The following is a 26,467-nucleotide window of genomic DNA, read 5'->3' on the forward strand; positions in this document are numbered from 1 at the left end:
GATCAGTTATCAGCCCCCCTATTCACAATAACCTTGCTAGTTTAGTCAGTTATAGGGCACATTGTCCATTTGATCAGATTTAGTCTTGGGTTGGGGACCATTATGGAATTAATTACAATAATGTACTGTTGGTTAACCTGCACCCTCTGACTTTCATTTTAGCTGTATTTGGGAGCGGGAGGGAGTCATTAATCCTTGTTGATTTACTTTAAATAACACAGATCTATTCTCTGCCCACCCTGGCTTACATGGCAATAAAGGGTGCATGTGTCTGTTAACTGCTGTACAAAACCTGGAGGTTGAAGATTAGTCATGTTTACGGCCAACCATATAGACACGGAGAAGTAGCAGTTAACTGTTTATTTTGTTGCTTGGGCTGGTACTACCGTTAGACAATTGCATCAGTTGTAATTGTTGCATACAGAGGTTTTTTTACATAACATTTAAGACACTTCTCTAGAGTACACATGGTTCTCTTGAAAAGTATGCACAAAGACTAAGGAAAAAGGACATTTAGAACTGCTCAATACTGGAGATTTAAGTCATCTGTTAAGCAGAGAATATTGGTCAGTGAATCTGCCAATCCTTTTTGATCACAAAATATTCTTTGGTTTTCTACAGCTTTTGGAAGACCAATTGAGCTCTTCTCTTCTGAGTGACTAAAGTTTAGCTGAGGAAAGGCAGGAAGCTTCCATTTGGCAGTGTTGTTTCAGAGCATGCTGGATCTACTTTTACACCACTTAACAAGAGACTAGGTTCTTCCAGTTCTGGCCACAGACGGGGGTTGTGGTAAACAGGAGCTGCAAGTTTCCTACTGGATAAAATAGGCATTTCATTTGCAAATTTAGCTCTGCATTGTGTTGGTAGTTGACACACATCATAAAGGGAGTTGATCTAGCTGAAAAGTGCAACAAGACAATCCACTAAGACCCATTAAACACTAGTTAAGCGGTGAAGTGATAGGACATCAGGCTTAAAACTGAAGTTCCTTCTGGATCCCCCAGAGTGTATCTGCACTCTTCCTCAACTTGTCTTCCTCTTCGCTCTTCAGGGTCATTTTCACCACGTCGGTAATTCCTGAGTAGCCCAGGACACAAGGAACACTAAGGAAGACATCATCTTTAATTCCATGCATGCCCTAGAAAGAACAGTAAAAAGAAAGACTTAAGCCAATTAAATAATGTTTTGATTTGCATGTAATAAAGGCTTTCCCCATTAGTGGGAAGGGGGAGAAAGCGCCATCCTTACACAGGGAGATCTGTTCCTTATTTAAAGCAAACTCATTTACCTTGGCAGCTACTGCCTCTGTTAGCTTGACTATGCATACATCATAGTAATAATAAGAAAACACCTTAGCATTTGACACTGAACATGCTTTACCTTCACCATTGTAGAAACTGGATGCACTCTCCTTAAATTCTTCATGAGAGTTTCAGCTAGATCAGCCACAGAAAGACCAATTGCCCAAGATGTGTATCCCTTCAGCTTGATAACCTCATAAGCACTGCGGGAGAACATTAAAAGAATTGAATCTTTCAGCAAAAAAACATTTCTTAAAAAGAATCATGTCTATTAAGCAACATCATAGCTGTCGATCTATACTTCAGGTGAAGTCCATCTGAGGCTACTTATCCTCTATCTCCAAACGGCATCTGTTGCAGGCATTAGATCAATTAATTTATTATTTTTACAAGCAAGCTACTAGCCTTCCCCTGTAGAGATGCCTGCATGGAGTGGCTTTGCTTGCACATTTTTTTCAAGCCATAGTTAATATTTAAACATTAAGTACAAATGAGCAGCAATCTCAAAGTCCTTGCTTTGTTCCTTCTCCCTTCCTGGCCACACCATTTGGGGATGGGGGCAAGGGGAGAAGCTATCAGCCTTGGCTTGTCACATTGTCTAAGCAAAGTTAGACAATGGTTTGTTTGGAAATATGCAAACTAGGGTTCAGATTATATGGCACAACAAGCCACAGCTTGTGGTTGTTGCATGTAGCACAAGCAAGAATGAGGGAGAAGCAATCTGGATTTTTGAACGCCTACACTAACAAGCTGCTAATTCACATTTCATGATAGTTAAACATTAACATTAACTATTACCTAGCATGTTACATGAACCAGGGCAGTTTGTAAATGGATCAGTCCTTCAGGAATGTGAAATGTATGCACAATTTACTTTATTTCGCTTTCAAAACACATTCAAATTCCACAGTGCAGAATATAGTGATTGCTATATAGTATCTATCAACAAAGGGAAATTAACTGCTGAACAGTGGTGTCCAATACTGGAAAAGCACTCTTCAGTAATCTGGCACTATAAACAGCACTCTAAATCAATATTTCTTAAAAACTAGACAACTGGAGATTATATTGTGGGAAAATGAAGGGGTTTGGTCCAAAGTTAAGTGCATGTCATGAGGCAAAAATGCTCTATTAAGGATCAGGGGACCTCGTTGAAGCAATGTAGGCTGTGGCATCCTTGAAAATGAGACACAGGCAATTTCTGGAAGCTCAGTGGAACCCCATTTCCTGTCTCACACAGAGACGAGATAAAGATTACCTTTCTACCACGTGCTTGTGGACTTCCTTCCAGTTCTCCTTGTCACTATCAGACCCCATGTCTGGATGCAAAGTTTTCAAAGAGACGCCAGCAACATTCACGCCACTCCAGACAGGCACTGAATAAAATGCAGGAGATTTTCTGAGCAATCTAGAACGTTTTCCAACCTCACAGAAAGTAAGATTCACAAGTGCTTCGCACAGATCGGAGCTGGGCAGTTAATGTAGAATGATGTACCAAGTACAGTTTTATAATTACTAAGAATCTTGCTACGCACACATACCTTCCCCTTAAACTTTGGCTAACAGGCAGTGGAGATGGATCCTTATGCTTATCCATCTTGGATTAGCCACTGACCTGTTCCTTTTAACTCATAAACCCAGGGAAAAGGGTGGGTTTTCATCCTGCTGTGGCTATGCACACCCATCTTCCTAAAATGGTCCATAGCCCTTGGGGCAGAAGAAAGACTGCAAATGTGCTGTGACCACACACACAGGGCTTGGCAACCATATACTGCATATAATCTGTCATTCAAGGATGAGTGTGGCGGCAGCAGCTGCTCACCTAAGGCAAGCAAGCAGCAAAGTACACAGCTGAGGGCCAGATTCAAGTAATGAAGCCTGCTAAAGGAAGCTCGTGCAAGGACTTGTGCTAGCGCACTGTGGCTTTCCCCTCTATCTCCCCACCACCACCACCAATTGGCTTGGGGTGTCAGAGAGGGAGAGAAACCCCAGAACAGTGCACTCGGGAGGGGATTGTGTTTATATTCACTGCTGTGAGATGGGATAGAGGAGTAGTGGTGTAGAATCTGAGTTTATGCATCAAAGCAGAATTCTAGTGGCAGTATTGGTAGAGAGCTGTATGAGATCACACAACTCCCAAATATAGGATGACAGAGGGGCCAAGACAAATAACTTGTATCTGCTTTACTGAACACCAGCATGCAAGGGTCTCTGACATGAAAAGGATTTACTGTGAACTCCCCAGTTAGGAGTAAAGGGTAGAATTTAGCCTGGTAGGGTTTGGCCTACTTGGATTACAGAGCTGACCTTTTGCAACAGAACTGCTCAAGTCAAATATAGACCATCTAGTATTACTTCATGCAGTAGGGACAGCTAGATTATATTCCTAACTTCCATACAGAGGGAAGAGTATGGAAACCTCTCTGTGGGTTTGCCCAGCACCTAAGTCTGATGTGGTCAACAATTCTATAGCAGTCTTCAAATTTCCAAAAAGCTGTCATTTGTTGGATTCCAACTCCCCATCAGGTCAGTCATAAGAGCTGTAGTTCAGCAACGTCCGGAGAACACTATGTTACCTAACCCAGTGTTAGGAGATGCTTCCTAATGATAAAAATTCCTCAGCAATGGAACACTGCCTCCGGAGGCGATGGGCTCTCCTTCATTGCAGGCATTTAAGTAGATAATGGATGGTTCTTTATCAGGGATGCTGTACATGCACCCTGCATTAGAGGATCAAGCATTAAGCAGGGGACTAGCCTAAATTAACTCAAAGGTTCCTTCTAACTACGATTCTGCGTTCCAAGAGGTAAATCTGGGAAATGCTCTATTACTCTCCTTTTCACCAAGTACTGTTACCATCAGTATATTCCAATCCCACTCCCCATCTTCCAAGAAGGAAGTCAGAATGCAGTAGTCTGTCTCCTTTGAGAGTTGGGTAGCAAATGGATTGCGTGTCATGCTTACCACTGGAGTCTCCGTGCTCTCCAACAATCCAGCCATGGCAGCTGAGAGGGTGGATGCCCAGCCTCTCGCCCATCAGGTGGCGGAAACGGGCAGAATCCAGATTGCAACCGCTTCCAATCACGCGGTGCTTAGGGAAGCCACTGATCTTCCAGGCCACGTAGGTCAGAATATCCACTGTCAACAAGCAAAGTCACTTGGTTAGAAAGTGATTGTCATATGCACTATTGAAGACAGACAAGCTTAGAGAACACTGGGAATCTGCAATCCTTCTCCACAAAGAGAGGCTGTTTAATTTCATCTATTCTACACAAGGCTACCTTAATGATGAAACGCCAAAACCATCCTGGCTCCAGGCAGCAGTTGAAGGGCAGAGGGAATATTGAGGTGCTTCTTTACAATCCTCTCATTTTAATATGAGGTGCTCAGGCAAGAGTGATTCGTACTATGGTTCTGACTTTCCTAGTAGATGTCCCCTGTGAGTTAACAGCACCATTCCAGAATTATCTGTGTCTTACAGAGGACTCAGGGAGAGACTCAGGGCATGCAGGCAGGACTGAAGCAGGACATAGCATCTTACAAGTATCCCAACACCTCCCCAAGCTCTTACCCAGCAGAGCAACCAAAGTTCTTTCCTTTTGCCAAAGTCTCTAGTTTAACTTCCTGAACTTCTGCATCCAGACATCATGGTAAGCTATGGCTTATTGGGGTCGAAGCAAGACTAGGAGAGCCTTGGGCTTGCACCTCTTCCCATCTTCTCCAGCCCCAAGGATAAGTTTGGAAGCCTTCACTTCCTTATTAACTACAGTTTATTTGTTCTTCTGAACCCATCAAAAGGAAAGCTTCCAACCTCTTTTTTTTTTAGTAATATTTATTAAGAGTTTCAAGAATACAAAAAAAGAATACAAAAAAAAAGAAAAAATGCATAAAAACCAATACAACAACACAACAACAAAAGTAAAAAAAGAATGCAAATCCCATATTACATATCTTTATCTTTCATTTACTTGTTTCTTTGACCTCCTCACACCTCCCTTTTTGTGTTCTAGCTTAATTAGTTGTTTCAGCAAATTCTTTCCATCTTTCTTGATTTTTATTAAATAATTTATCTTAACAATCTAACCTATTAACTCAGCAGATCCTTTCCATCTTTCACCATATTCTGTTACTCAATTTGCCTTAATTTATTTAACCTTATCTTAGAACTTAAAACTTAATACTTATTTATACATAACTCCTTATATCATTTCTACTAAAGCCAGATAGTTTCATTCCAACATTTTCCCTAATATTCATTAATTTTACACTAATTCCCAAAATAAAATTTTTTCTTTATAAACTTTCTTCCAATTTTCATCCAACGTCCCTTCTTCCTGGTCTCGGGTTATGTCAGTCCTTACTGTCCATTCCATCTAGTCCATCAACCTGGTAGTCTGATGTCCGAGGCTCTTAGATCTCTTCCATGCCCCTTCTGCAGATCTTCTTCTTCTTGTTTATACTTGCACTTTTCCTTGTCTTTTGTTGGTCTCTTTCTTAATTTCTTTCCTTTCTCATTGAGGAGTAGGTCTCTGGGGGATTCCAGCCCATAATTATCTCCATCTCCCCTCATCAGACCAGCCCCTTCCCCACAGTCCCACTCCCCGCAGTCATCAGTATAATCCAAAAAATATTTAACAGCATATTTCAAAGTCCTTCCGAAGTTAAGAGCCTCCTCAGCTCCAGGCTCCCCCTGGCCCACTCCAAATTCAATCTTCAAAAACTGCGGCTTCTGCTCCTGCAGGGCCTTGGATCTCTCCATTTGTATTACTTGAGGTGCAACCGCAACCTCCTCCATTATCATCTGCCCTTGCACTTGCCCATTCGAACCAGTTTCCTGAGTTGGTCCCTGTATGATTTCTGTGTCAGTATTCCCTGTTTGTCTGCATTTACTGACTACAACAGTCATCAAATCCATCTTCTCATTCATCAAATTCACCTTCTCATGCAACTGCTCCAACAAAGCATTTGTCTTGCAAAGAGCAAGCACCAAAACTTCCTCCCAACACATTTTTATTCAAGGTCAAAAGACTGGTCCCACGATCTTAATCTCACAGCTGTAAAGTCCCCAAGTAGACTGCAGCAACAATTTAGCAAGCTCCCTCTAGAGGAGACAATTTCTATTTGTGTCCATCTTTTTAAAGCATATCCAACAAAGGAAAGTTACTTTAATTTTTCAAATATTTTGTTTCTTTAGAATGCAAAAGGCAACATTGGAATCAGTTTGTTTCTCTTTTTTAGCTATCTGTCAAAATGTTCCATTCACAGTCAATGAACGTCTCCAACAATTTCTGTCTCTGACACCCCGTTCCCAGGTTTGAGACGGTGGAAACTTGTCTCTCTTTACTCCCTCTCCTGCAGGCTTGAACAGTCAAAAATCCCCCCCCCCTTTTCTCCTGCTTCCAAGGGGGTTTTAGTGGTTATAAATGAAGGAAATTTCGACCTTTACGAACGACTTTCCAGGCTATTAGCTTACAAGGTTTTTGCTTCAGTCTATTTACAAAAAGCGGAAGGCGGACTTCCTGTTTTGAACCTTCCCGCTTCGGTGCCGAATTAGGGTGTTTCTTGATCCAATTTTCCGTTTCTACTCACGGGTACTTGTTTAGAATCCAATTGTCCACAGGAAAAAGTCAGCGCTCTCCGGCAATGGCTGTGCGGCTTCCCTCCGTGAAAGTAGCAGTCAATTCGCAGCACCGCGCCACTCACCCCTTCGCTCCGGAGCCCCCAAAATGGGGTTCCCCACGAGTAGGGGGGGTGCTCCTGGTGCCCTGCCGATCCCCACATTCCCAGGCTTCCTCCACCTGGGATTTCTAGTGGGTCCCCACCTTCGCCGCGGCAGGAAGACCCAGTTTCCACGGAGCCAGTTCCTCCAGTCGGAGGAACTCCGCCATTCGCCGATGGCGCTAACCCGGAAGTCCAGGAAAGCTTCCAACCTCATAGCCACAAGGGCTGGGTGTGGGAACGTGACCCCAGGGCTCATAGGAATTCAAGAGCTGCCTTACAGAGTTGGGGCCATGGTCCATCCAGCTTGGCATTGCCAAGGAATCTTTCTTGGTTCTATCTGGAGATGTCAGGGTTTGAACCTTCAACTTTCCTATGTTAGGAACACACACTTCAACACTGAGCTATGGTCCATCCACCATGATTTACCAGGGCATCTGAATGCAGCCACTGTGTAAATAGATCAGAGAAGAGTGTGCAAGTGCGTTGGCACAGAGAGTAATATGGTGTAAATGAGCTACTAGCTAGGTATTAGGCAAAGCACCTCGTTTTACATGGGGAAAAGTTAGGCGTTTCCTGTAGACTGCACCCTAACAATCAAACATGGAAGTACTGCTGTATTTCCCACGAGACAGTGGAATAATGTGATCTCTTAACAGACCCTAGCCACGATTGTCACCACCATAGTTCCAATCATCGTAGATACTAGATAGCAAAATCATTCTTCAAATGAAGATCCTTATATAGCCAAAACAGCACCACCCACACTCAAAAAGGAGTTATGAGCAAGTTTATGGAACCCAGAAGTCCATGAAATCTTTAGAAAAGGGAGGGTGTGACCTGTAACAGCCCAATGAAAGACAGCGCCATCAGTGGGCATGGAATGATGATTGGCTGCTGAGTAGATAGGGTGGGGACATGGAAAAAGGTAGGAGAATGGAGTATTCTGGGAAAGGGCATGGCTGAATGGAACCCTGAGCAGGAACACTCCATGGGACGGTATTTCGTTGCAGGTCCCACTTCAGAATCTAAACTTAAGTGTTAAACCATGATGTCCTGGTGGAATAGATATTTTCCTTTTCATGGCCAAGGGAAAACTTGGAATGCTTTCAGGATTCCCCGATTTCCTTCTTGGAAGCCAGCAATTTCTCCTTTCAAAGGACTGGAGGATGAATTATGGTCCATAAGCAGTTAAGAGCAGGACACAACCAACCTGGATTTGAAACAACAAGCAGCTTGCAGTCAGGGCTGTACTTGACAATGCTGGGAATGATGAATTTGAAGATGTTCACGTTGCGCTGAACCAAGTTAAGGCGAGACTCGCCTTCTTGCTGGCGGGCTCCAGCAGTGATGATGACCAGCTTGGAGTGTGCAGTCACAGCATAGTCTGCAAAAATAAACACATTTGTTTGTTCAAGATACATTTCACAATGCATTTTACAATTCCAGACAAATTGAATGCACAAAGCATAACTGGAAGAGGGGAATAATTGGGCCCACAGGAGCAGAAGGACACCTTTGAGGGCTGGTCACTGGCAGATTATGAGCTGAATAAAGGGAATTTGTGCCTCAGAGAACCTGAAGTCCTAATGATTGGTCTCTAAGAAACTGGCTGTGTTCTTCCAGGTGTTAGCTTCGGAGCTAGAAACTTGTTTTTAGAGTGTTTTGGAAACTAACAGTAAAATATCCGCTTGCACTAAATCACCTTTGTTCATCTGGAGGTAAGAGCAGCTGCTATGACTTCACACACCCCTTATTGCTATCATAATTCTACTGCTACTTCTCCCTTAAAAAGGATTAAATGTTTTATATGTATGTAATTTTGCTATCAATTAGACCCTGTTTAGAAACGTAAGACAAAAAATCAAGCCACTTTTCTGCAAAGCCCAGGCCCCTTCTGGAGCTACTGTTTTCAGATGGTATTGCTCTGAAAAGAGAATGGAAGGGGAAACCATGACTAAGCTCTCCAATTTGACCATTGGGAGCAGGAGAAAAGTGCCCTTTGCTGAGCCATTAAGTGCTATTTAAAGTTTTATCAAAGGACTGTGGTCAGGAAAGGAAGCAAAGAAGAGCTCTTGTCTGCCAGTTTTAGAGCAGCAGTTTTAGCAAAAGCAACAATACACTGTAGCTCCTCTGCTTTGTGCTTTTGATTGACAAGGATTCAATTTACTTGGTACCTGGTCTCTTACACTTAGAACTGTGGCCAGTTGGTCAACTTACTCTGTCACAGACCTTCCCAAGGCTGAAAAGCCTGTTCCCAGGGTTTTTTGTTCAGGCATCATCTCTAGATGACGACTTTTTAAAGGAGTGCAAAAAGACTAAGGGAAGTCAATTCACATGCCCTTCTCTACACCTCTCATGTCTTCCTGGCCTGATCCGAGAGATGCTGTCCTAGATGCCACTATTCATTTATCATACAAACAACATCTGAGCAATTCCAGCCTGGCTGAGTCTAACAACCCCGCATACAACTGGAAGCAATGGCAGAATGGCCACAGCATGCAAGAACTGGCTTGGAATCTTGCAATGAGTTTTGGACTAGGAGTGAGGACTCAACAAAAAGGAGACACCCAGTTGTTATTGCTTCTGTGTGTGGTTTTTTGTTTTTGTTTTAGTTATCAGCGTATTTGTCAAGATTCATTTGTTGCTTGTCTCAGATAACATTGATATGTTCAAACCTAAAAATATAATAAACCCAGTGTAAATTCATTTACAGTGCTATACTGAAGGCACTTTATCCAAAGCCCTACCAGGCTCATGATCCTTTTTTGGCTTTAAATGTGTCTGTTTTAATGTTTTCACTCACACTGGAAGTAACAGAGTGCTCAAGAGTGTGACTAATTTTTTTGCCCACTTTGCAGGGCCAGGAGAATTCTGCATCCTAGCTGCTTCCAGGGGCCTCCTCTGGGGCCCTACCAACATTATAGCTCTGATATCAGTTGGGCTAGGCTTAGGAGATACTTGCAGCAGTGAGGAGGCATGCTCCAAAACTACCTACACCTCTCAAATGTTGAGGTTCTGAATCTCTGGTGTCAAATGGGTAGATCTTGTCTATTCTATGGCCCCAAGACATCCTCCCAGGAATCTTAGGACTGCACCCATAATCCATTCTCTCAACACTCCCCTATTGATAGTATTTGCTGCACCTAAAGAAGCCAAAACAGGCTTCCCTTATATTTGTTGTAAGTTCTGCCAAGCAGACCTGTCTAAGGGTGAGCATTTGTAGGGAGGGAAATGGACAGAAGAGCAGGCCACCTCAGCCAGCAGAAGGAAACAGTGATGACCAAATTCCTAGTTAATATAAATAGCCTTTTCTATCCTTGTGGTATCCTAAGTTTGATGCTCATTGCTAACTTTATCAAACCATGCTGCTTTTCAAAGTAATGCAACTTAAACCACACAAAACATCCTTTATCCACAACACCAACTCTCCAATGCGGTCTGTATAATTCTGTGCAGGTCAGCTGCTGGTTAAACCAGCTGCCTTCAAGTCATCATTGCCATAGTGAAAGCTCTTTAAAGATTGACATTCCACAACTTTGGTCTTGCCTAAGGCAAAGGAAGTCACCTCTACTTCCAGAGGCACAGAGGCTTCCCTCTCAGAGAAACTACTGGATGTTGCCTTGCTATGTAGCATCTGAAATAGATGGCCTGTACATAGAGGACAGGGAAATACTAACCTTTGCCAGAGACAATTTTTGGTGTTCTGAGAAAGAGGCTGCCATGCTGAAGGTCCAACATCTCTCCCTTCAGCTTGTCCTCCATGACATCAACGAGGGCAAGTTCATCAGCCAAATCCTACAAAAAGCCAAGAACAGATAGATCAACCCACTAGCTTTTTTAGAGACCTGAATTTTGTGGTTCTGGGAAGGCCTGCACAAGCAGACATACACCAAGACAAATTGCAGCCCACAGGCCCTGCCAAGGCCTTGATAATAATAAAAATAATCAGTCCCCAGCAGGCAGCAAAACTAGGGAACTTGTGTAGAGCTCCTGATAAACCACTATACATGGCTGTTGGGAGTGTTTGGTCTGGAGCAGGGGTCGGCAAGGTTTACTGGCCATGGGCCGGATCACTCCCACAGAGATCGTCCATGGGCTGGACTGGCGCAGCACGGCACTGGAAATCGCGTCTGCGCATGCCCAGACGCCGAAAATTGCACCTGCGCACAAGCGATTTCCAGCGTCTGGGCACACGCAGATGCAATTTCCAGTGTCTGCGTGTGCACAGGCGCAATTTCAGGCGCAAGTCCCCACAGTTTAGCACAGCACACGGGGGATTCACCAAGTGGGCGGCTCGGTTCGGGGGTAGCTTGTGGGCCGGTAAAATGGTCTTTGTGGGCCGCACGTTGCCGACCCCTGGTCTGGAGGGTCAAAATTAATTCAGCGCATGGTTACAGTAAACTTATGCTGATATTTTGCACAGATCTGAGGTGTGCAGTGCAATCTTATATACACTGATCTTGGAGTATGTCCCATTGAAGCCAATGGACTTATTTCTGAATAGGCATGCATAGGCTGCACTGTTAGGATTTGTATTCACAAACTGAGTTTATTGAAACATACTTGACTGTCTATGGAAACGCCTCTACGTGTGCTTTATAGAACATTTTATTTTTACAGAAAGACATAGCAATACACAAATTTAGCATTATTGTATTTGTTCATCACTTTTCTTACAAAGTAGCACAAAGTGACTTACATTAAATTCAGTTAAGAACAACAACGAAAAACCTCAAAACACAGCAATGCAAATAAACAGCTAAAAAGATTGCTAAACGAAAAGGCAAGACCACAGATCTTCCCCCACGAAACACAGATTTTACCTACCTTCATCAAAATGCTTATGGCACAAGCCATGCCAACTGCACCAACCCCAACCACAGTGATCTTGTTGTGGGCATGAGGGTGTTCCTCTTTGTGAACATTTTCAATCAGCTTTTCCTTGAGAGACATCTTGTAGCTCTGTGGGAGGAAACATAAGAATACAATCAACTCATTTTCATCACTTGTTGAATTGTGCTGTGATGATAAGTTAACACAGTCCATTTCAAATATGGATCCCATCACTAAGATACACACACCACAGAGTTTACTCTGCAAATTTGCAAGAACCTTGATTTTGCTTGAATTGTTATTGCAGTATTTGAATTTTAGCAGATTCTTCTGTTTTCACAATGGGAACAAAGTCATGAGTAAATTGCCCATTTATTTGCATGGGATCCAAGTTCAATCAACTAATTTTAGTGTGGATCCAACCCACGGTTGGCACATATGTATCATTTATTTCCAAAATAAACATTAGAAAATTTGGCAGGGTCATTGCAGGTGAGAGACAAGAGGTTTTCAAGAAGTGGAATGCTAATGTACACAGTCAACACAAAACCACACAGTATCTTATCAAAGGATCTTGCAAGCTCAGTGCATTGTGCAACAAAACATCTTGTCTGTTTGATCAGTATGCTTTCAGGCACAAAGTCTACCCAGGATGTGATTGAGAACTAAAAGATGCGACTGACTCACTCGGAAGTAGTGAAACACTTTGCTCTTTGTTCTATATGCTTGTCTTAAAGTTTTTATTTTATTTCTTAAAGATGTATGTTATGTTTTGCTTTGTTAAAAGCTGTCTTGGGAGAGAACAGCATATAAAAACCATAAAATATTAGGCAGCATATAAAAATCATGAAATATTATGCCATACTCTGATGTTCCAAACTCTGATGTTGTGGCCACAACAACTCTGGAAATGGTGTAGGTGACAAGAGACAATGAGGCTTGGACTGAAAACTGGCAGCATGGCAGGTGAAAATCCCCAGGAGGACAAAGGTTGATTCTGGATATCACGTTGGGCCCAGAGTCCAGAGCTAGAAGCTAGTAGCAAGTCAGGAATATACAAAACTTGGGTAGTACCAGCAAGGGGTAGGGGTGCATGCCTGCCAATGCAAGAGCACAATAGTGAAAATAAAGGGGTCAATATAGCAGATTAGTGGTCAGTGTTGCTGGAATGAAGGGGCATTTCATGATGTTAAACTTTGCAATTAAGACTGTCAGGCAGTTCTGAATCAAATTCTGCAACAAGCCATTGCCATCTCAATTTAAAGTTGGTGAACCAAACTGGGGGAGGGAGTATGGCGCAAGGGTATGGCATAAAGGCACACCTGCTTGGTGGGAGAAGGCTGCTGAAGAGGAGGAAAGATGCCCAACAGGACTGATGAGGGAGGGCACATTGAAGGGATATATTGGTGGGCAGAGTTTGAGAGAAGAATGTGGAATGTAGATTCTGGAACACTGACAGCAAGGAGCTAGGATGACAGATCTCAGAACCAGTCATTAAAAGATGGGCTTCCAAAGCTCATGGGATAGTCAGCCATACACCTGTAGTCCAAAATTATGACAATTCCTGCATTCAAAGCTGCCCCATGTAGAACAACTGCAAGGGGGGAAAACCAAAAAGTCTGATCTCTCCTGGGTGCATCACTTCAGTGTCATCTGATATGCAGCACTCTGCTCAGTTATGCTCTTTGCAGAAATGATGCTACTGCAAATGTGGAAATTCTGAGCGTCCCTACTGAATATATTGAATCAGAGTTACTGCAGGTATTTTTGTTGCTACTATATGCAGCTGTTCACTTGGTGGCTAAAGAGCAAATCAAGGCAAGCACTCTCTCTCCACCGTGACCATCAGCACTCCAGTTTGGTGATCAGTAAGTATTTGGAGACATTTGTGACAATGAGCGAGTTTTGCAACAAAACAAAACCACAACTTCTGAAGCAGTAGCAAGTGAATGACCTAGCAACTTCCCCATAGACTAAAAACAGCTGCTTATTAGTTGCCAATAATAGTGTGAATTAACAACAGTGCAGTTCAGAGTGAGGCACAAGCAAGATTCATATGCAGTACGTACATTAAGCTCCACATCGTTCCAATGAAATTGTAATTTTTTTCATCTGATCAGCAATTTTGCAGCATCAGATACCTTTCCTGAAATCGAAAGACACATCTCTATAGGCAGAAATGTGTCATGCAGAGTGTAACAAAACAGGAATACTATTTTTTGCATGTCTAATTCAACAAGCAAAATGGAAACCTAATTCCACTGCCCTGTAGGGGCCAAGGTCACAAGGGCACATTCTGACATGAAAGGGCTCTGGCATGTGGGTGGTATCTGATGAAGAAGCTGAAGTCAAAGGGAATCTGCATATGTGATGCTAGGAAAGCCATGGGGGGTTAACATGCACCTAGATTTACAAAATTCAAGATGTTGGAAGAAGGAAGGGGAAATCTGGTAAATCATGTTCCTGTGACCAAACACAGGACAAAAAGCGGAATATTATTAGAACTTGGTACCAGTGGCACACTTCTGGAGTCATTTAAAGAAGTATCATACCTCTTTAAGCAATCATGGCTTCCCCCAAAGAATCATAGGAACCATAGTTTGAGTTCTGAGAGTTCCCTTCACTCTGGGAGTTGTGGCTGTGTGAGAATAGGGGTCTCCAATCAACTCACAGCAGCTTTAATAAACTAGTTCCCTGAGTTATTTGAGATAAGCCATGACTGTTTGAAGTGGTATGATACTGCCTTTAAAGGTGAGATGAGGCCTTGAGTCCAATTCACAAAATCAAACTCTTACACTGAACCATGTGCGTCCACATAAGCTGGATGTGTGTGTGTGTGTGTGTGTGTGTGTGTGTGAGAGAGAGAGAGAGAGAGAGAGAGAGAGAGAGAGAGAGAAAGAATAAATTGACAACTTGGTGCCATCACCACAATGCTGCCAAATGCATTTTCAGTAACAGCGTGGTAAATGCACACTTGTGTTACAAGCCATTTGGTTTGTGTGCTGGAGCAACTACATCAACTTCCTGTGTGAACTGAGCCACTCCACATTCAAGCCTAATTTAGCCCCAACTGCTGGGTCTGTAGACATTAAGTTCTTCTGCCAGCTCCCTGCCTGGAACTAACTGCACACAGTCATAGCCATGTACAGGATCAGCCTTGTTGTGCAGCCAAGAGTGCTGGGCTTTGACCAGGGCTCAGATCTCAGCTCCCTAATGAAGCTAATTGGCTGAGCTTGCATCTCATTTTAACCTATTTCCATTGCAAGGAGGAGGCACAACTATGCTTGCTCTCCTAAGCTCCCGGCTGAACATCTGGCAAAAACTGCATTCCACTATGCATGTGGCCCACTTGAACATATGTAGTTTGGGCCCTATAGTTTGCATTCCTGCAGTCCTAAGAATTACCCCTAATAAATCTGCAAGAATCTGGGAAGTCACAACAAATTGAGGGAAAGGGCATTTTCCCCACAACACAATGCCTGGCTCCACCTATTCTCACTGAAGAGTGAAGTGATTCACTAACACAAGTTATCTTCTCTGGGATTCTTCCGGCATCCCTTAAACTAGGTAGCAATACTGTTAACCAGGAAGCGTATTAAGCCTTGGGAGGTAGACAGATTTCAGGCTTAGAGGATATACTTAAAACACACACACACACACACACACACACACACACACACACACACACAAATACCAAAATATAATCAGCCAAAGCCCATGCACGAACAAGTTATAATTAAAAAAAAAACAAGGTGTCTAGAATTTGGTTCTCTGAACCAAAACTGAACTCACAGTACTTGAACTCAGGAGTCTTCTCCTGCTTAGCACCCCCCCCCCCGACAAAAAACCCCTAAGCTGTTTTAAGTGGAGAGAAGCAGTTTTGTTAGGGCAGCCTGAAACCCTCGGTGATCTAACGCAGATCCATCAGAGATCAGCAGATCCAGATCGACCTTCCTCCCACCCCTACATAAGCGGCACTATATTCCTAAGGGGATCACCGACTGCGAGCGCGATCCAGCTACTGCCGAGATGAACTACCGCTTTATACCCCTCCCAATTAAATTTCCGGGAAGCGGGCCGTGTGAGGCACTGAATCCAGTGCTGACCAGTTTTCCCGGTGCAAGATATTCAATGGTCGGGCAGGGAGCCGATGCAGGCGGGGAATGGAGAGAACTGTCCACACTTCCTCCTCCTCCGTGCGAGCCGAATGCAATCAGGTTGATTTAGTTGCCAGGGATAAAAGGCAAGGAGGAATCCCGGCTCAAAGGCACGAGAACTACGCGAGTCAGAGACAGAATACCACCACGATCTTCGCCTGGGGGTTGATAGGCCGGTGCTAGTCCCGCTCCCGGGAGGAAATAAAGGAGCTAAGAAGGTACAACAGCCTGAGCAATAACTCTAGTCTGCTGCGCTTGAGCTGCAAACCTCACCATGGACTAGCGACCTAGAAGTTCCAGTGGCCCCAAAGCACAACCTTCCCCGGACATCCCCCTCCCTTTTTTAATTTCCTCCCGGCAGTGCGATGACCCAGCGGTTTTCGGAAACCACGTTTTCCCTCCTCTCTGTAGCGGATATTGCAGAACCTAGGGCGGAGGCGGCAAGGAAATACGACGCGTCCACAGGTCCTCGCAAAGTAACTCCAGCACAGTCATCTCTCCACCCCAACACACCCAAAGCCTCGGGGCATTGGAAATCCATTTAAAAATTCCATACCTAAAACAGCTCGAATTTATTGAGGGTCCAGGGGTCGGCGTTTTCCGCTCCAAAGTGGACTCTCTGACCTGTACAGAGCATCCCTTTCTGCAGCCGCCTCCCTCCACCCCTCGCGTTACATAATGACCAGTGGGCCAAAAAAAGGACCACAACAGCCTGCTTCTCTCCCCACCCCGGGCACTTCTTACAAAACCATTTCAGCGGGACACGGGGGAAGCGGGGAGAGATTCCTATTTCCTCCTCTCACACCTTCTCACGGGTAGCCAACGTGGTGCCCTCCAGACGCACAACTCTCGCAGCAGCCCAAGCTGGCGTGGCCAACAGCCTGGGATGCTGGGAGATGTGGTCCCACAACGTCTGGAGTTGCCTTACTCCAACCTAGAGGGCTGCCTTCCTACCGACTCTGCCTCTCTTTCCTTTCGCGCCAAACGCCCGGTCTCTTAGCTCCGCTTTGGAGGATCTCCTTCTACCCATCCAGCAGGGAAAGTCCTCTTTGGACGGCTTGCTTTACCCCGAGGGTGCAAGTGGAGAAAGGTGGCGCGGCGCTCTTTGCACGCATCGCCCAGCCCGCCTCGTTCCCACGAGCGCTTCCTTACCTGGGTAAGTCTAGCAAAGCGTGCGCGCAATGACCGGGCCCTCCGATTGCCGCTGCAGTACCGCGAGGCGGGGGGAGGCGGCGGGCGCTTAAGTAGGAATCCCGCGCGTGACGTCGGAGGGGGCGGTCGCCGCCGCTTGTCTGGCGGGGTTGGCCACCGCGGGACGTGCCGGCCCACACGTCGAGGGGAGCCGGGCTTCGGCGGCGGCGGCGCGGTTCTGACTCAGGCCGGCGCAGTCACTCCGCAGAGCACAGGCGCGAAGAGTTAGGCTCTCTGGGGATCTAAGCACGTGGCGTCCCTACTCGCTTCCTCCCGGTCAGGTCAGAGGCCGGGAGATCCGACGGAGGAAGGAAAAACCCGGCGACGTGGTGGCCGGAGCGGATGCGGGTGGCAGCCCCAAACAGGCTGGAGGGCACCCAGATCTCAGAAAGGCTGCGAGAGCGCACTCTGAAGGGGCCTGCAAAACCATCAGTCCGATGCCCTGCGGCACAAGGCCTGAGAACCAGTGTTGCGGAGTCACTGGGGTCAACTCACAACATGGATGCCACTTGTTAGTTTTTGTAGGAAAAGCAGCCGGTCGACTAGCATTGCTGGTGTGGAGAGGCAAACCAGCAGCAAAGCAATTTTGTTTCTTCCTCTGGGCGCCTCAGTGGGGAGGACCGGGCTGGTGGTGGTGCTGCACACAGAGAAAACGCGAGCAATGGCCTCTGCCTACTGTCACTTTCTTCCTCTCTCTCTGGGCAGTGCAGCAAATAGGAAGCAAAAAGCATAGAAGGAGCAGCTGCCCTCGTCCTGTCACTTCCTGGTCTGAGTTGGCCCTCTGTTGGCACAGTGGTAGAGGTAGAGGTAAAGGTAAAGGGACCCCTGACCATTAGGTCCAGTCGTGACCGACTCTAGGGTTGTGGCGCTCATCTTGCTTTATTGGCCAAGGGAGCCGGCGTACAGCCAGTATGACTAAGCCGCTTCTGGCGAACCAGAGCAGCGCACAGAAACGCTGTTTACCTTCCCGCCGGAGCAGTACCTATTTATCTACTTGCACTTTGATGTGCTTTCAAACTGCTAGGTTGGCAGGAGCAGGGACCGAGCAACGGGAGCTCACCCCGTCTCGGGGATTCGAACCGCTGACCTTCTGATCAGCAAGTCCTAGGCTCTGTGGTTTAACCCATAGCGCCACCCGCGTCCCTTGGCACAGTGGTGGAGGCTTCCAATCCTCCCAGAGAGAGAGAATGGGGAGAAGGCAGCTGCCTCCCTCTGCATGATTGTTCACCTTTGGCTCTGCAGAAAGTTTTGAGCAAGCTGCTCGTTTCTGAGATGCCCTCTCCCTCTGCAGGCACTTCCTGTTCATGCAGACAGTACAGAGGGAGGAGGAGGCCCAGCAGAGCCAAGCAAGGAAGCAGGTGGCCAGTGACTGTAGGCAGCTCACAGACTGAGTCAGAAGATTAGCCTCTCTAGCCATCAGTATCCTGGCTGGGCAGCAAAGCATCTGTTTTGCAGGCAAAAGGTCCTAGGTTCAGTTCTGAGCATCTCCAGGTAGGGCTGGGAACAACCCCTGCCTGGAACCTTGGAGAGCTGTTGCCAATCATATAAGACAGTTGTGTTTTTTTGTCCCTAGTCCAGTGTTGTTAAAGACTGATCAGCAACTTTCAGATCACAGGCTTTTCCAGGCCTGCTGGGGATTGATTCTGAAACCTCCTGACTGTGGTGCTCTGCTACTAAGCTGTAGTCACTGTCCATTAGAGGAGTAATCCACCACCTATGCCTGAGTAATATAGCACAGAGAACTAGAGCTCATTTTGCCCCAATTCCCCACTGAGAGAGAAAGACTGAATAATTGGCTGTTTCTCCATTACCAGCTCTTTATCACCCAGAGATAAAGGCGAGAGTGTGTGTGTGTGTGAGTGTGTGTGTGTGAGAGAGAGAGAGAGAAAATAAATGACTACCTACTGTACTTTTTCTCCTGTTCTCTGTTCACTGTCTCCATGCTAAGCAGCAGATTTCAGAGCAATGATGCTGTGGAGAATGTTTCCAGGAAGGCTTAGTCCTGGGTCTCTTCTCCCTTTTCCAGCCTCAGCTGCTGCAGGGCAGGTTACAATGCACTGTTTGATCATCTCTCCTCCCCAGCAACAGCTGCTGATCAGCTACTTTAGCCCTCAAAATAAAAAGGGCAACGATGCTGACACAAAACCCCACACATACACTAAGGCAGGCATGTCCAAAGCCCATTTTGGGGGCCTAATCCAGCCTGCTGGTCGATTTAATCCGGCCCCCCGGTAGTATATGCCATGGGGTAAAATTGTAAAAAAAAAAGCTTAACAACTTTGGTCGGCTCTCACACATGTTCACTTCATCAAATCTGGCTCTCTTTGAAAAAAGTTTGGGCACCCCTGCACTAAGGAGAATAGAAGCATTGCTACCCCACCCCCACTTACCATTCCCCCCCCACCTCTTTCCCCCTTTTCTTCCTAATGTAACGCTAATGTCTCACAACAAATGAAACTGATCTGCAGAAAACGTAACTTGAAAAAGAGACATTGCACATACTTTTGTAAACCAAGAAATCTTTAATAAATATATATTTAAAAAATAAAAAATAAAACAAAAGGGGCAACCAGCATTGAGCATACCTAAAAAAAGATGTCCTTTGACCCCAAGTTACCATCCTGTAGACAAGATACTTATTGGCAAGTAATCCCCACTGAACAAATTTACTTTCAAGTAAGCATGCACCGGATTGGGCTGTCAAGTTAACATAAATGCATGCAGCTGGATCCTAAGAATATGTTTATTTCGAGGGACATTCCGCTGAGTTGGATGGTTGGCACTAACTCCTCAATCCGTGTGCTTAAGGATATCACAAACAGAACATCCCTTCAACTTGCAGACATGGAGAACAAAATGTAAACAATGGGAAAAAGAACCCTATAATGTAACATCTGATCACTTATCGTATGGGATGAATATCATCAGCAGGTTGATGCATCAATTGCTGTAGTGATTTACGGTCTAGACTCCACTCCCAAAATATACTTTGAATGATATAAAATATAATTCCTACACATGCATGACTAGTATACAACATGAAGTGAAATCCATAGGAGGAAGTTATAAAGTTTATTAATGGTTAAATATCACTTCAGTTTGAATATTTACAGACAGTAGACTAGGCTATTGAAGGAAAAAATAGTCACAGTATCTGACAGCATTACTTACTGGAATAAAAATTACATATTTCCACCTATGTTTAAAAAAACCTACATGAATTTAATGGTGAGCAGGGTGGGTAGATTGAGAACTGCTGGTAGAGCTATAATTAAAAAGAACCCTTTAAATAATAATTTTAGAAGCACATTATTACACAAGCAGACACTGGTAATGCAGATTTTACATATTTAATATTTTTCATCCTCTGGGGCCAATAGGTTTATTGAATGTCCCTGTTGAAAACTATCTCATTTGCTGTGCAGTTGGTACTAATTGCAGGCGCAAACGTATGTTAAGTTGTGATCTCAGCGTGATCAGTGGATGCCCTACACCTGTTGGAATCTACTAGTCTGTGTGCTGATCTGCTGATCTTTATTGCATTTTATTGCACCTACTCCACTGTTTGCACTCCAGATTAGTTTGTACTATTTCCTGGTATGGATATTTTTAAATGGCAGACTTTTTGCAGAGTGCAGAGGGTGTGGGGAAAGCTTCTACAATCTGATTTTGCTTCAGGATGAGATAGGCCTTAACTTTACCACTAGAAGGATGGAACTTATCACAATAACAGGTCTATATTCTCCTTAGCCAGACAGGCTACCCCACCTGAGCCTCAGCACCATAACACTAGAGCAGGCTTCCTCAACCTCGGCCCACCAGATGTTTTTGAGACTACAATTCCCATCATCCCTGACCACTGGTCCTGCTAGCTAGGGTTCATGGGAGTTGTAGGCCAAACACATATGGAGGGCCAAGTTTGAGGAAGCCTTTCACTAGAGGCTTTGTTCCATTCATACTCAGACAGACTGGCAGTGTGTGAGAGAGAGGTGGGGCAGGCAACTGCTGCATACCCCTTTTCTGTTTCTTCATATCCTTTCAACCATTTCTCCTACTTTGAAAAATACTTTTCAGCAGCATTCTCAGTAAGCTTGCTTGAGGACATTTCCTCTGGCTTGTAACCTCTGTAAGGGATATTGGGCATATATGAGTTTCCTAAAATAGATTTTTGGAAGGTCATGTAAGGCTCTTTCTCTGCCCCCAGTATAAAAAGCTCTGGCGTTTTAACTTACATGGAGGGTCTTTTGTGGCTACTTACTCTGCCGGAGCAATAACGTTGCAGTCCTGTACACATATATTTGAACAATGGGATTTACTTCTGCGTTTCTGAGGGCTTAGCAACAAATGGCACAAAAACATACTTTAAAAAAAAGAGAGAGAGAAGAGGATGTTTTAATATTTTTGAAACAGCTTTGCGTAATTACCTCCCCCACCCTATCCAGTGAATCTGTCCATCTGCTTTGCTGCTTCTTCAGTGAAAGAGAGAGAGAATTATATGGTAAGGTTATTAGGGTTGTTGGCTGGATTCTGGCACAGAGCCTTTAATGCTTAGGATGCGTCCAGAATCTCGTTGGAACTGAAAATCTGCATGCAGGTTATTCAAGGTTGCTGCTAACATCCAAGTCCCTGGGAGCAATCGCATTTCTGTTTGTCATGCTGCCATCTCTGCTTCAGTATTGACATGAACTAGATACGAGTTACGATTTGGGACACATCCCTTGTTCAGAGTGAAACAAACAAACAAACAGACACAGACAGACAAGATATATTATGCATTGTGATAGGAATTTTTAGGTCTTAGCAATAGCATCTAGCCACATACACACAGAGACAGTATACACATAAAATTAACAGTTGTAATGGGCAGGTTTGAAAAAAATATTTCAGTCTGCTAAATTTGCTTTTCAGTATTTTCAGGGCAAGGGAGCACTCAGAAAGCTGTCTGTGGACAAACGCCAGCTCCCTTGGCCTGAAACGCAAGATGAGCACCACACCCCATAGTTGCCTTTGACTGGACTTAACCATCCAGGGGTTCTTTACCTTTACCTTACCCTTTATTCCACTTGGCTAACAATATTATGTGTACTCAATTTCACAAAAGGAGCACTATGTTGGCAGAAGCCGGAAAGTTAGGGCAAAATGAAGGGGGAGAAAGTGCTAAATTTGTGTAAAAATAGTGGTCACTTCCAGACCAAATAATGAAAAGCTTCCTTTTAGAAGCTCCAATAGAAATTTATCATAGTGTGAGGAAGGTGGACAAGAAGTTTTCCTTCCTCTCATAATACTAGAATCCCAAGCCATCCATTGATGCTGAATGTTGGAAGATTCAGCCAGTGTTTCCCAAACTTGGGTCCCCAGCTGTTTTTGGACTACAACTCCCATCATCCCTAGCTAGCAGGACCAGTGGTCAGGGATGATGGGAACTGTAGTCCAAAAACAGCTGGGGACCCAAGTTTGGGAAACATTGAGATAGACAAAGGAAAGTGATGGCCACCAATCTGGATAGCTTTCCAAGAGGATGAGATAAAATATTGGATGATAGAGCTATCAGTGATTGCTAGCCACAGCGGCTATGTTTTATCTCCAGTGTTAGAGGCAGTGTGTCTCTGAAGACTAGGCCCTGGAAATTAAGTTTTCTTGTTTTTTAAACACTGCCCCAGAGTTCTGAAGAAATATTTGCCTGCTGCTTTGGTTGTGGGTCATGCAGTTCAGTTGTGTGTATGTTTACTCAGAAGTAAGACAAGCTGAGTTCAGTGAGATTTACCTCCAAGTAAGCATACATGGGACTACACCTGACACAATTGTTGTTTGCTTTTGCCTTGCCTCCAGGTACCTGTACTGGTTCATTCAGAGTTGAGAGCACTTTCTGGCTGTGGCTGCAGAGCAGAGTGCATGAGCCTGGCTTGTTTTTGTACTGCATGGCAAATATAGTTACATCACTGATGCAGTTGAAACACATGCATTATTTAGAAACTTATTTTCAGTGTCCTGCCAGCAAAGTGAACCTCTTACAGCCTTGACAGTCAGGCGTTTCATTTTTTTAAATAGATGTTAAAAACCAAATGGTCATAGCAAAAAATAGAAATAATGTCTGACTCCTTTATCCCAGAAAAATGTCCAAACCAGAATGAATCTCCCTCCCTCCCTTGATCTCTAGATATACTGCAACAAGATAGATGGCCTATAAGGCTTCCTCCAGCTCCCTGGTTCTCACAGGAGAAAGGGAAATTTACATGTGCAGATCTAGAAATGGCTAGCTTTGCAACTGTGTGATGTGTAACTTTACTAGGAAAGTAAGTAATGTAACAGGTTCCAGCGCCTGCACTTGTTTGATGGCATTTTCATCCAATTATCTACTTAAATTGTTTAGGACTTCTTGCCAAAGGCCAGCTTGCAAGCTCACAGTGAAATTCTCTCTTTGACGCATAGGTACAAACTTTTCCAACATACCTCTCAGACTGACTTGTGCTAAGTTAAATTACGGACCTGTCAGAACAATGCAGGCATTTTAGGATCTGCAAGTGATGGGGTGTGGAAACAAGTTCCCTAACTCATTTATCCTTTGCAATGTTTTCCTCCCTGTGTACACTGAACACAAAGAGGGAGCAGGAACACTGGCCTTACCCAGAACATCGCCATACCCCCATTGTCAGCAAAATCTTAAAAACCATCTTAAACTGTTCTGCAGTGTAACTTCTTCAATTAGGGAAATGCTCAGACTGCTTCCTTCCAGGGCTGGCTGCTTATAAACAAAATATTACTTGTTGCTAATGAGCAATTTTGGTAGGGCCAGTGACTTTACTAATGGTTCTACGTGTAACAAGCCCACATTTCATCTTTGATTAAAAATAACAAAGACTTGGGGGTGGGGAGAGAGAGAACTAATTACTATTACAGTCAACGGTCCAAATGGACATCTAGCTGCTGCCAACTTTATTAAATGATGCCAGAGAGAAAGATTCTAGCATAGACTTCAGGATGTTATTTCAATTTCTTTTTGCATGGAGGCTCATTCAGTCATGCACAGCCTAGGGAACACAGGATTACCATCTCTATGAGAACTAGGACTCGGACATTGGCATGGGAACCAGGCAGCCTAGTTTAGGAGAATCTTCCCACTGCCTGTGCTAACTCAGATGAATGTTTAAAGAAGTAATATGTATTTTACATTTATCCAGTATAGTCCAGCTAGCAACTTTCAACTTTCCTTTATTGCATTTCATATAGGAATTAAGCAGCACCCATTAACTAAGCATCTAAAGGAGTGAGGGGAGACAGAAGAGACCAGGATGGTTGCCTTAGATGACAGCCACAGATGGCAAAGAAGACAGTCTGTTTTGCTGGATGTGCCAGATGTGTTCACCCAGGTAGATAACCAGGATGTTATATCCAGCTTTGGGTAAGGCACAGAGCCCGCTTCATCAGATTTCAGATTAACTAGTCAAACTCTTCAAAGGCAACTCACACTGCTGTTATAACTGCTTAATCTGCCACTGCTCTTTTTTATGACAGCTGGGATAGCTCGGTTAGTAGAGCATGAGACTCTACTAACCCATGTTGGGAAAATCTTCCTGCAGTGCAGGGGGTTGGACTAGATAACCCTTCTGGTCCCTTCCAGCTCTACAAATTCTACAATTCTCTGTGATGAGGTAGAGAATCTAAAGGTGCTCATTGCTTCAGCAATCTCATAATGTACTATTTCTGCTACACTGAGCATGATGCTTAAGCCAGAGGCAAACGAAGACTATATTAGGGCAGTCATCCCCAAACTCGACCCTCTAGATGTTTTGGGACTACAACTCCCATCATCCCTAGCTAACAGGACCAGTGGTCAGGGATGATGGGAATTGTAGTCCCAAAACATCTGGAGGGCCGAGCTTGGGGATGCCTGTACAGTACTGTAGGGAGAGGGGTTGTAGCAGCTCAGTGGCAAAATGTATACTCACTAAGCAGAAGGTTGAAAGGTTGTACAGTTCAGCTCAGACATACTGTTGCTTTGTTTCAATTGCCTCATTGTATCTGACTCAGAGTAAATGGCTTGTTAACAATGTTTGCTTAAGGTGAAGTGGTCTCTCTGCAAGAGCGAGGACCTGGTATGACATTAATGGCCAGGAAATCATCAAGGAAGCAAATTGTGCTGCAGAATTACCCAGACTGCTCTGAAAAGAAAAACACCATTCAGATTCCTGGAGCCACTACAGAAGCAACCTCAGTCCAGAGCGGCTGAGAAAGAAAAGGGAGCAGATCAACAGGCTTACTGAATAGTTTTACATGGAAGTTTGGGGCTGGGTAGAAGTCAAAAGTAAAATTGTCATCTCTCTTGCATGATTAATTTGGCTTCCTAGCCATAAAAATCCAGTTTGCAAAAGGGTTGTTTTCTCCTTGGTTTTTGAGGCCAGCTTACCAACCAAGAGCCCAGAAAAACAAAATGCAACAGAGCCCCACTGAGACCAGAATTGGTGTGTGCCAATGCTAGCAATGTCACCATCTAATTCCGTTTTTCCACTTTAGTTAAGAATGAAACAGGGAACCAGGATGAACAAAGCCTCAAAAATTCAGGTATTGTTAGGCAATTTAAGGGGCTGACATTGACAAAAGACCACTAATCTCTCTTAATGGGCCATTTGCCACCTAGGATGGGGTTGGACACAAGTATGTGGCTGATTATGCAGACACAGTAAGACATTCTCCACCTTTTAAGGCCCACAGCATTTCTCTTATTGCCTAATTAACATCAGTAGGAACAAACTTCCTGCCCCAGAGGATAATCCAGTACATGTCAAGGCCAGTCCGGTCCTGCATAAAACTAGGCCTTTTCTCATGGAATGTAGATCCCCATTACAGCACCCATTCTAGAGGTACGGGTGGCGCTGTGGGTTAAACCACAGAGCCTAGGACTTGCCGATCAGAAGGTCGGTGGTTCAAATCCCTGCGGTTCGAATCCCCGCGATGGGGTGAGCTCCTGTTGCTCGGTCCCTTCTCCTGCCAACCTAGCAATTTGAAAGCACGTCAAAGTGCAAGTAGATAAATAGGTACCGCTCTGGTGGGAAGGTAAACGGCATTTCTGTGCGCTGCTCTGCTTCGCCAGAAGCGGCTTAGTCATGCTGGCCACATGACCCTGGCTCCCTTGGCCAATAAAGCAAGATGAGCGCCGTAACCCCAGAGTCAGTCACAATTGGACCAGGGGTCCCTTTACCTTTTACTAGAGATATATACTGAACCACAGGTACTGCTAACATGGAAAGAGGCAATTTCTCTTTGCCA

At 44.6% G+C, this 26,467-nt stretch overlaps 1 protein-coding gene across 1 annotated transcript; it reads right to left on the minus strand.

Annotated features, from left to right (window-relative positions):
* Positions 1–345: 345 nt before the first annotated feature.
* Positions 346–17,482, minus strand: LOC310750646 (L-lactate dehydrogenase A chain). Its single transcript, XM_083589119.1, has 8 exons — positions 17,165–17,482; positions 11,850–11,984; positions 10,700–10,817; positions 8,233–8,406; positions 4,266–4,439; positions 2,560–2,677; positions 1,381–1,504; positions 346–1,138 (listed from the first exon to the last, which is right to left on the minus strand). The coding sequence occupies exons 2-8, from the start codon at positions 11,973–11,975 to the stop codon at positions 974–976; spliced, it is 999 nt and encodes a 332-aa protein (XP_083445245.1). The 5' UTR covers positions 11,976–11,984; positions 17,165–17,482; the 3' UTR covers positions 346–973.
* Between the last annotated feature and the right edge of the window lie 8,985 nt (positions 17,483–26,467).

This window comes from Podarcis filfolensis, assembly GCF_964270895.1.
Source record: "Podarcis filfolensis genome assembly, chromosome: 1".
NCBI classification, from domain to species: Eukaryota; Metazoa; Chordata; class Lepidosauria; order Squamata; family Lacertidae; genus Podarcis; species Podarcis filfolensis.

What these genes read in the sequence shown, in the direction of transcription:
- LOC310750646 (XM_083589119.1), bottom strand. Translation starts at nt 11,975, where the DNA reads ATGTCTCTCAAGGAAAAGCTGATTGAAAATGTTCACAAAGAGGAACAC. An exon ending in AAAAATTGTCTCTGGCAAAG is followed by an intron (nt 8,407 to 10,699) that starts GTTAGTATTTCC and finishes TTATTTTTGCAG; the next exon opens with ACTATGCTGTGACTGCACAC. An exon ending in AGAGCACGGAGACTCCAGTG is followed by an intron (nt 2,678 to 4,265) that starts GTAAGCATGACA and finishes CATTTTATTCAG; the next exon opens with TGCCTGTCTGGAGTGGCGTG.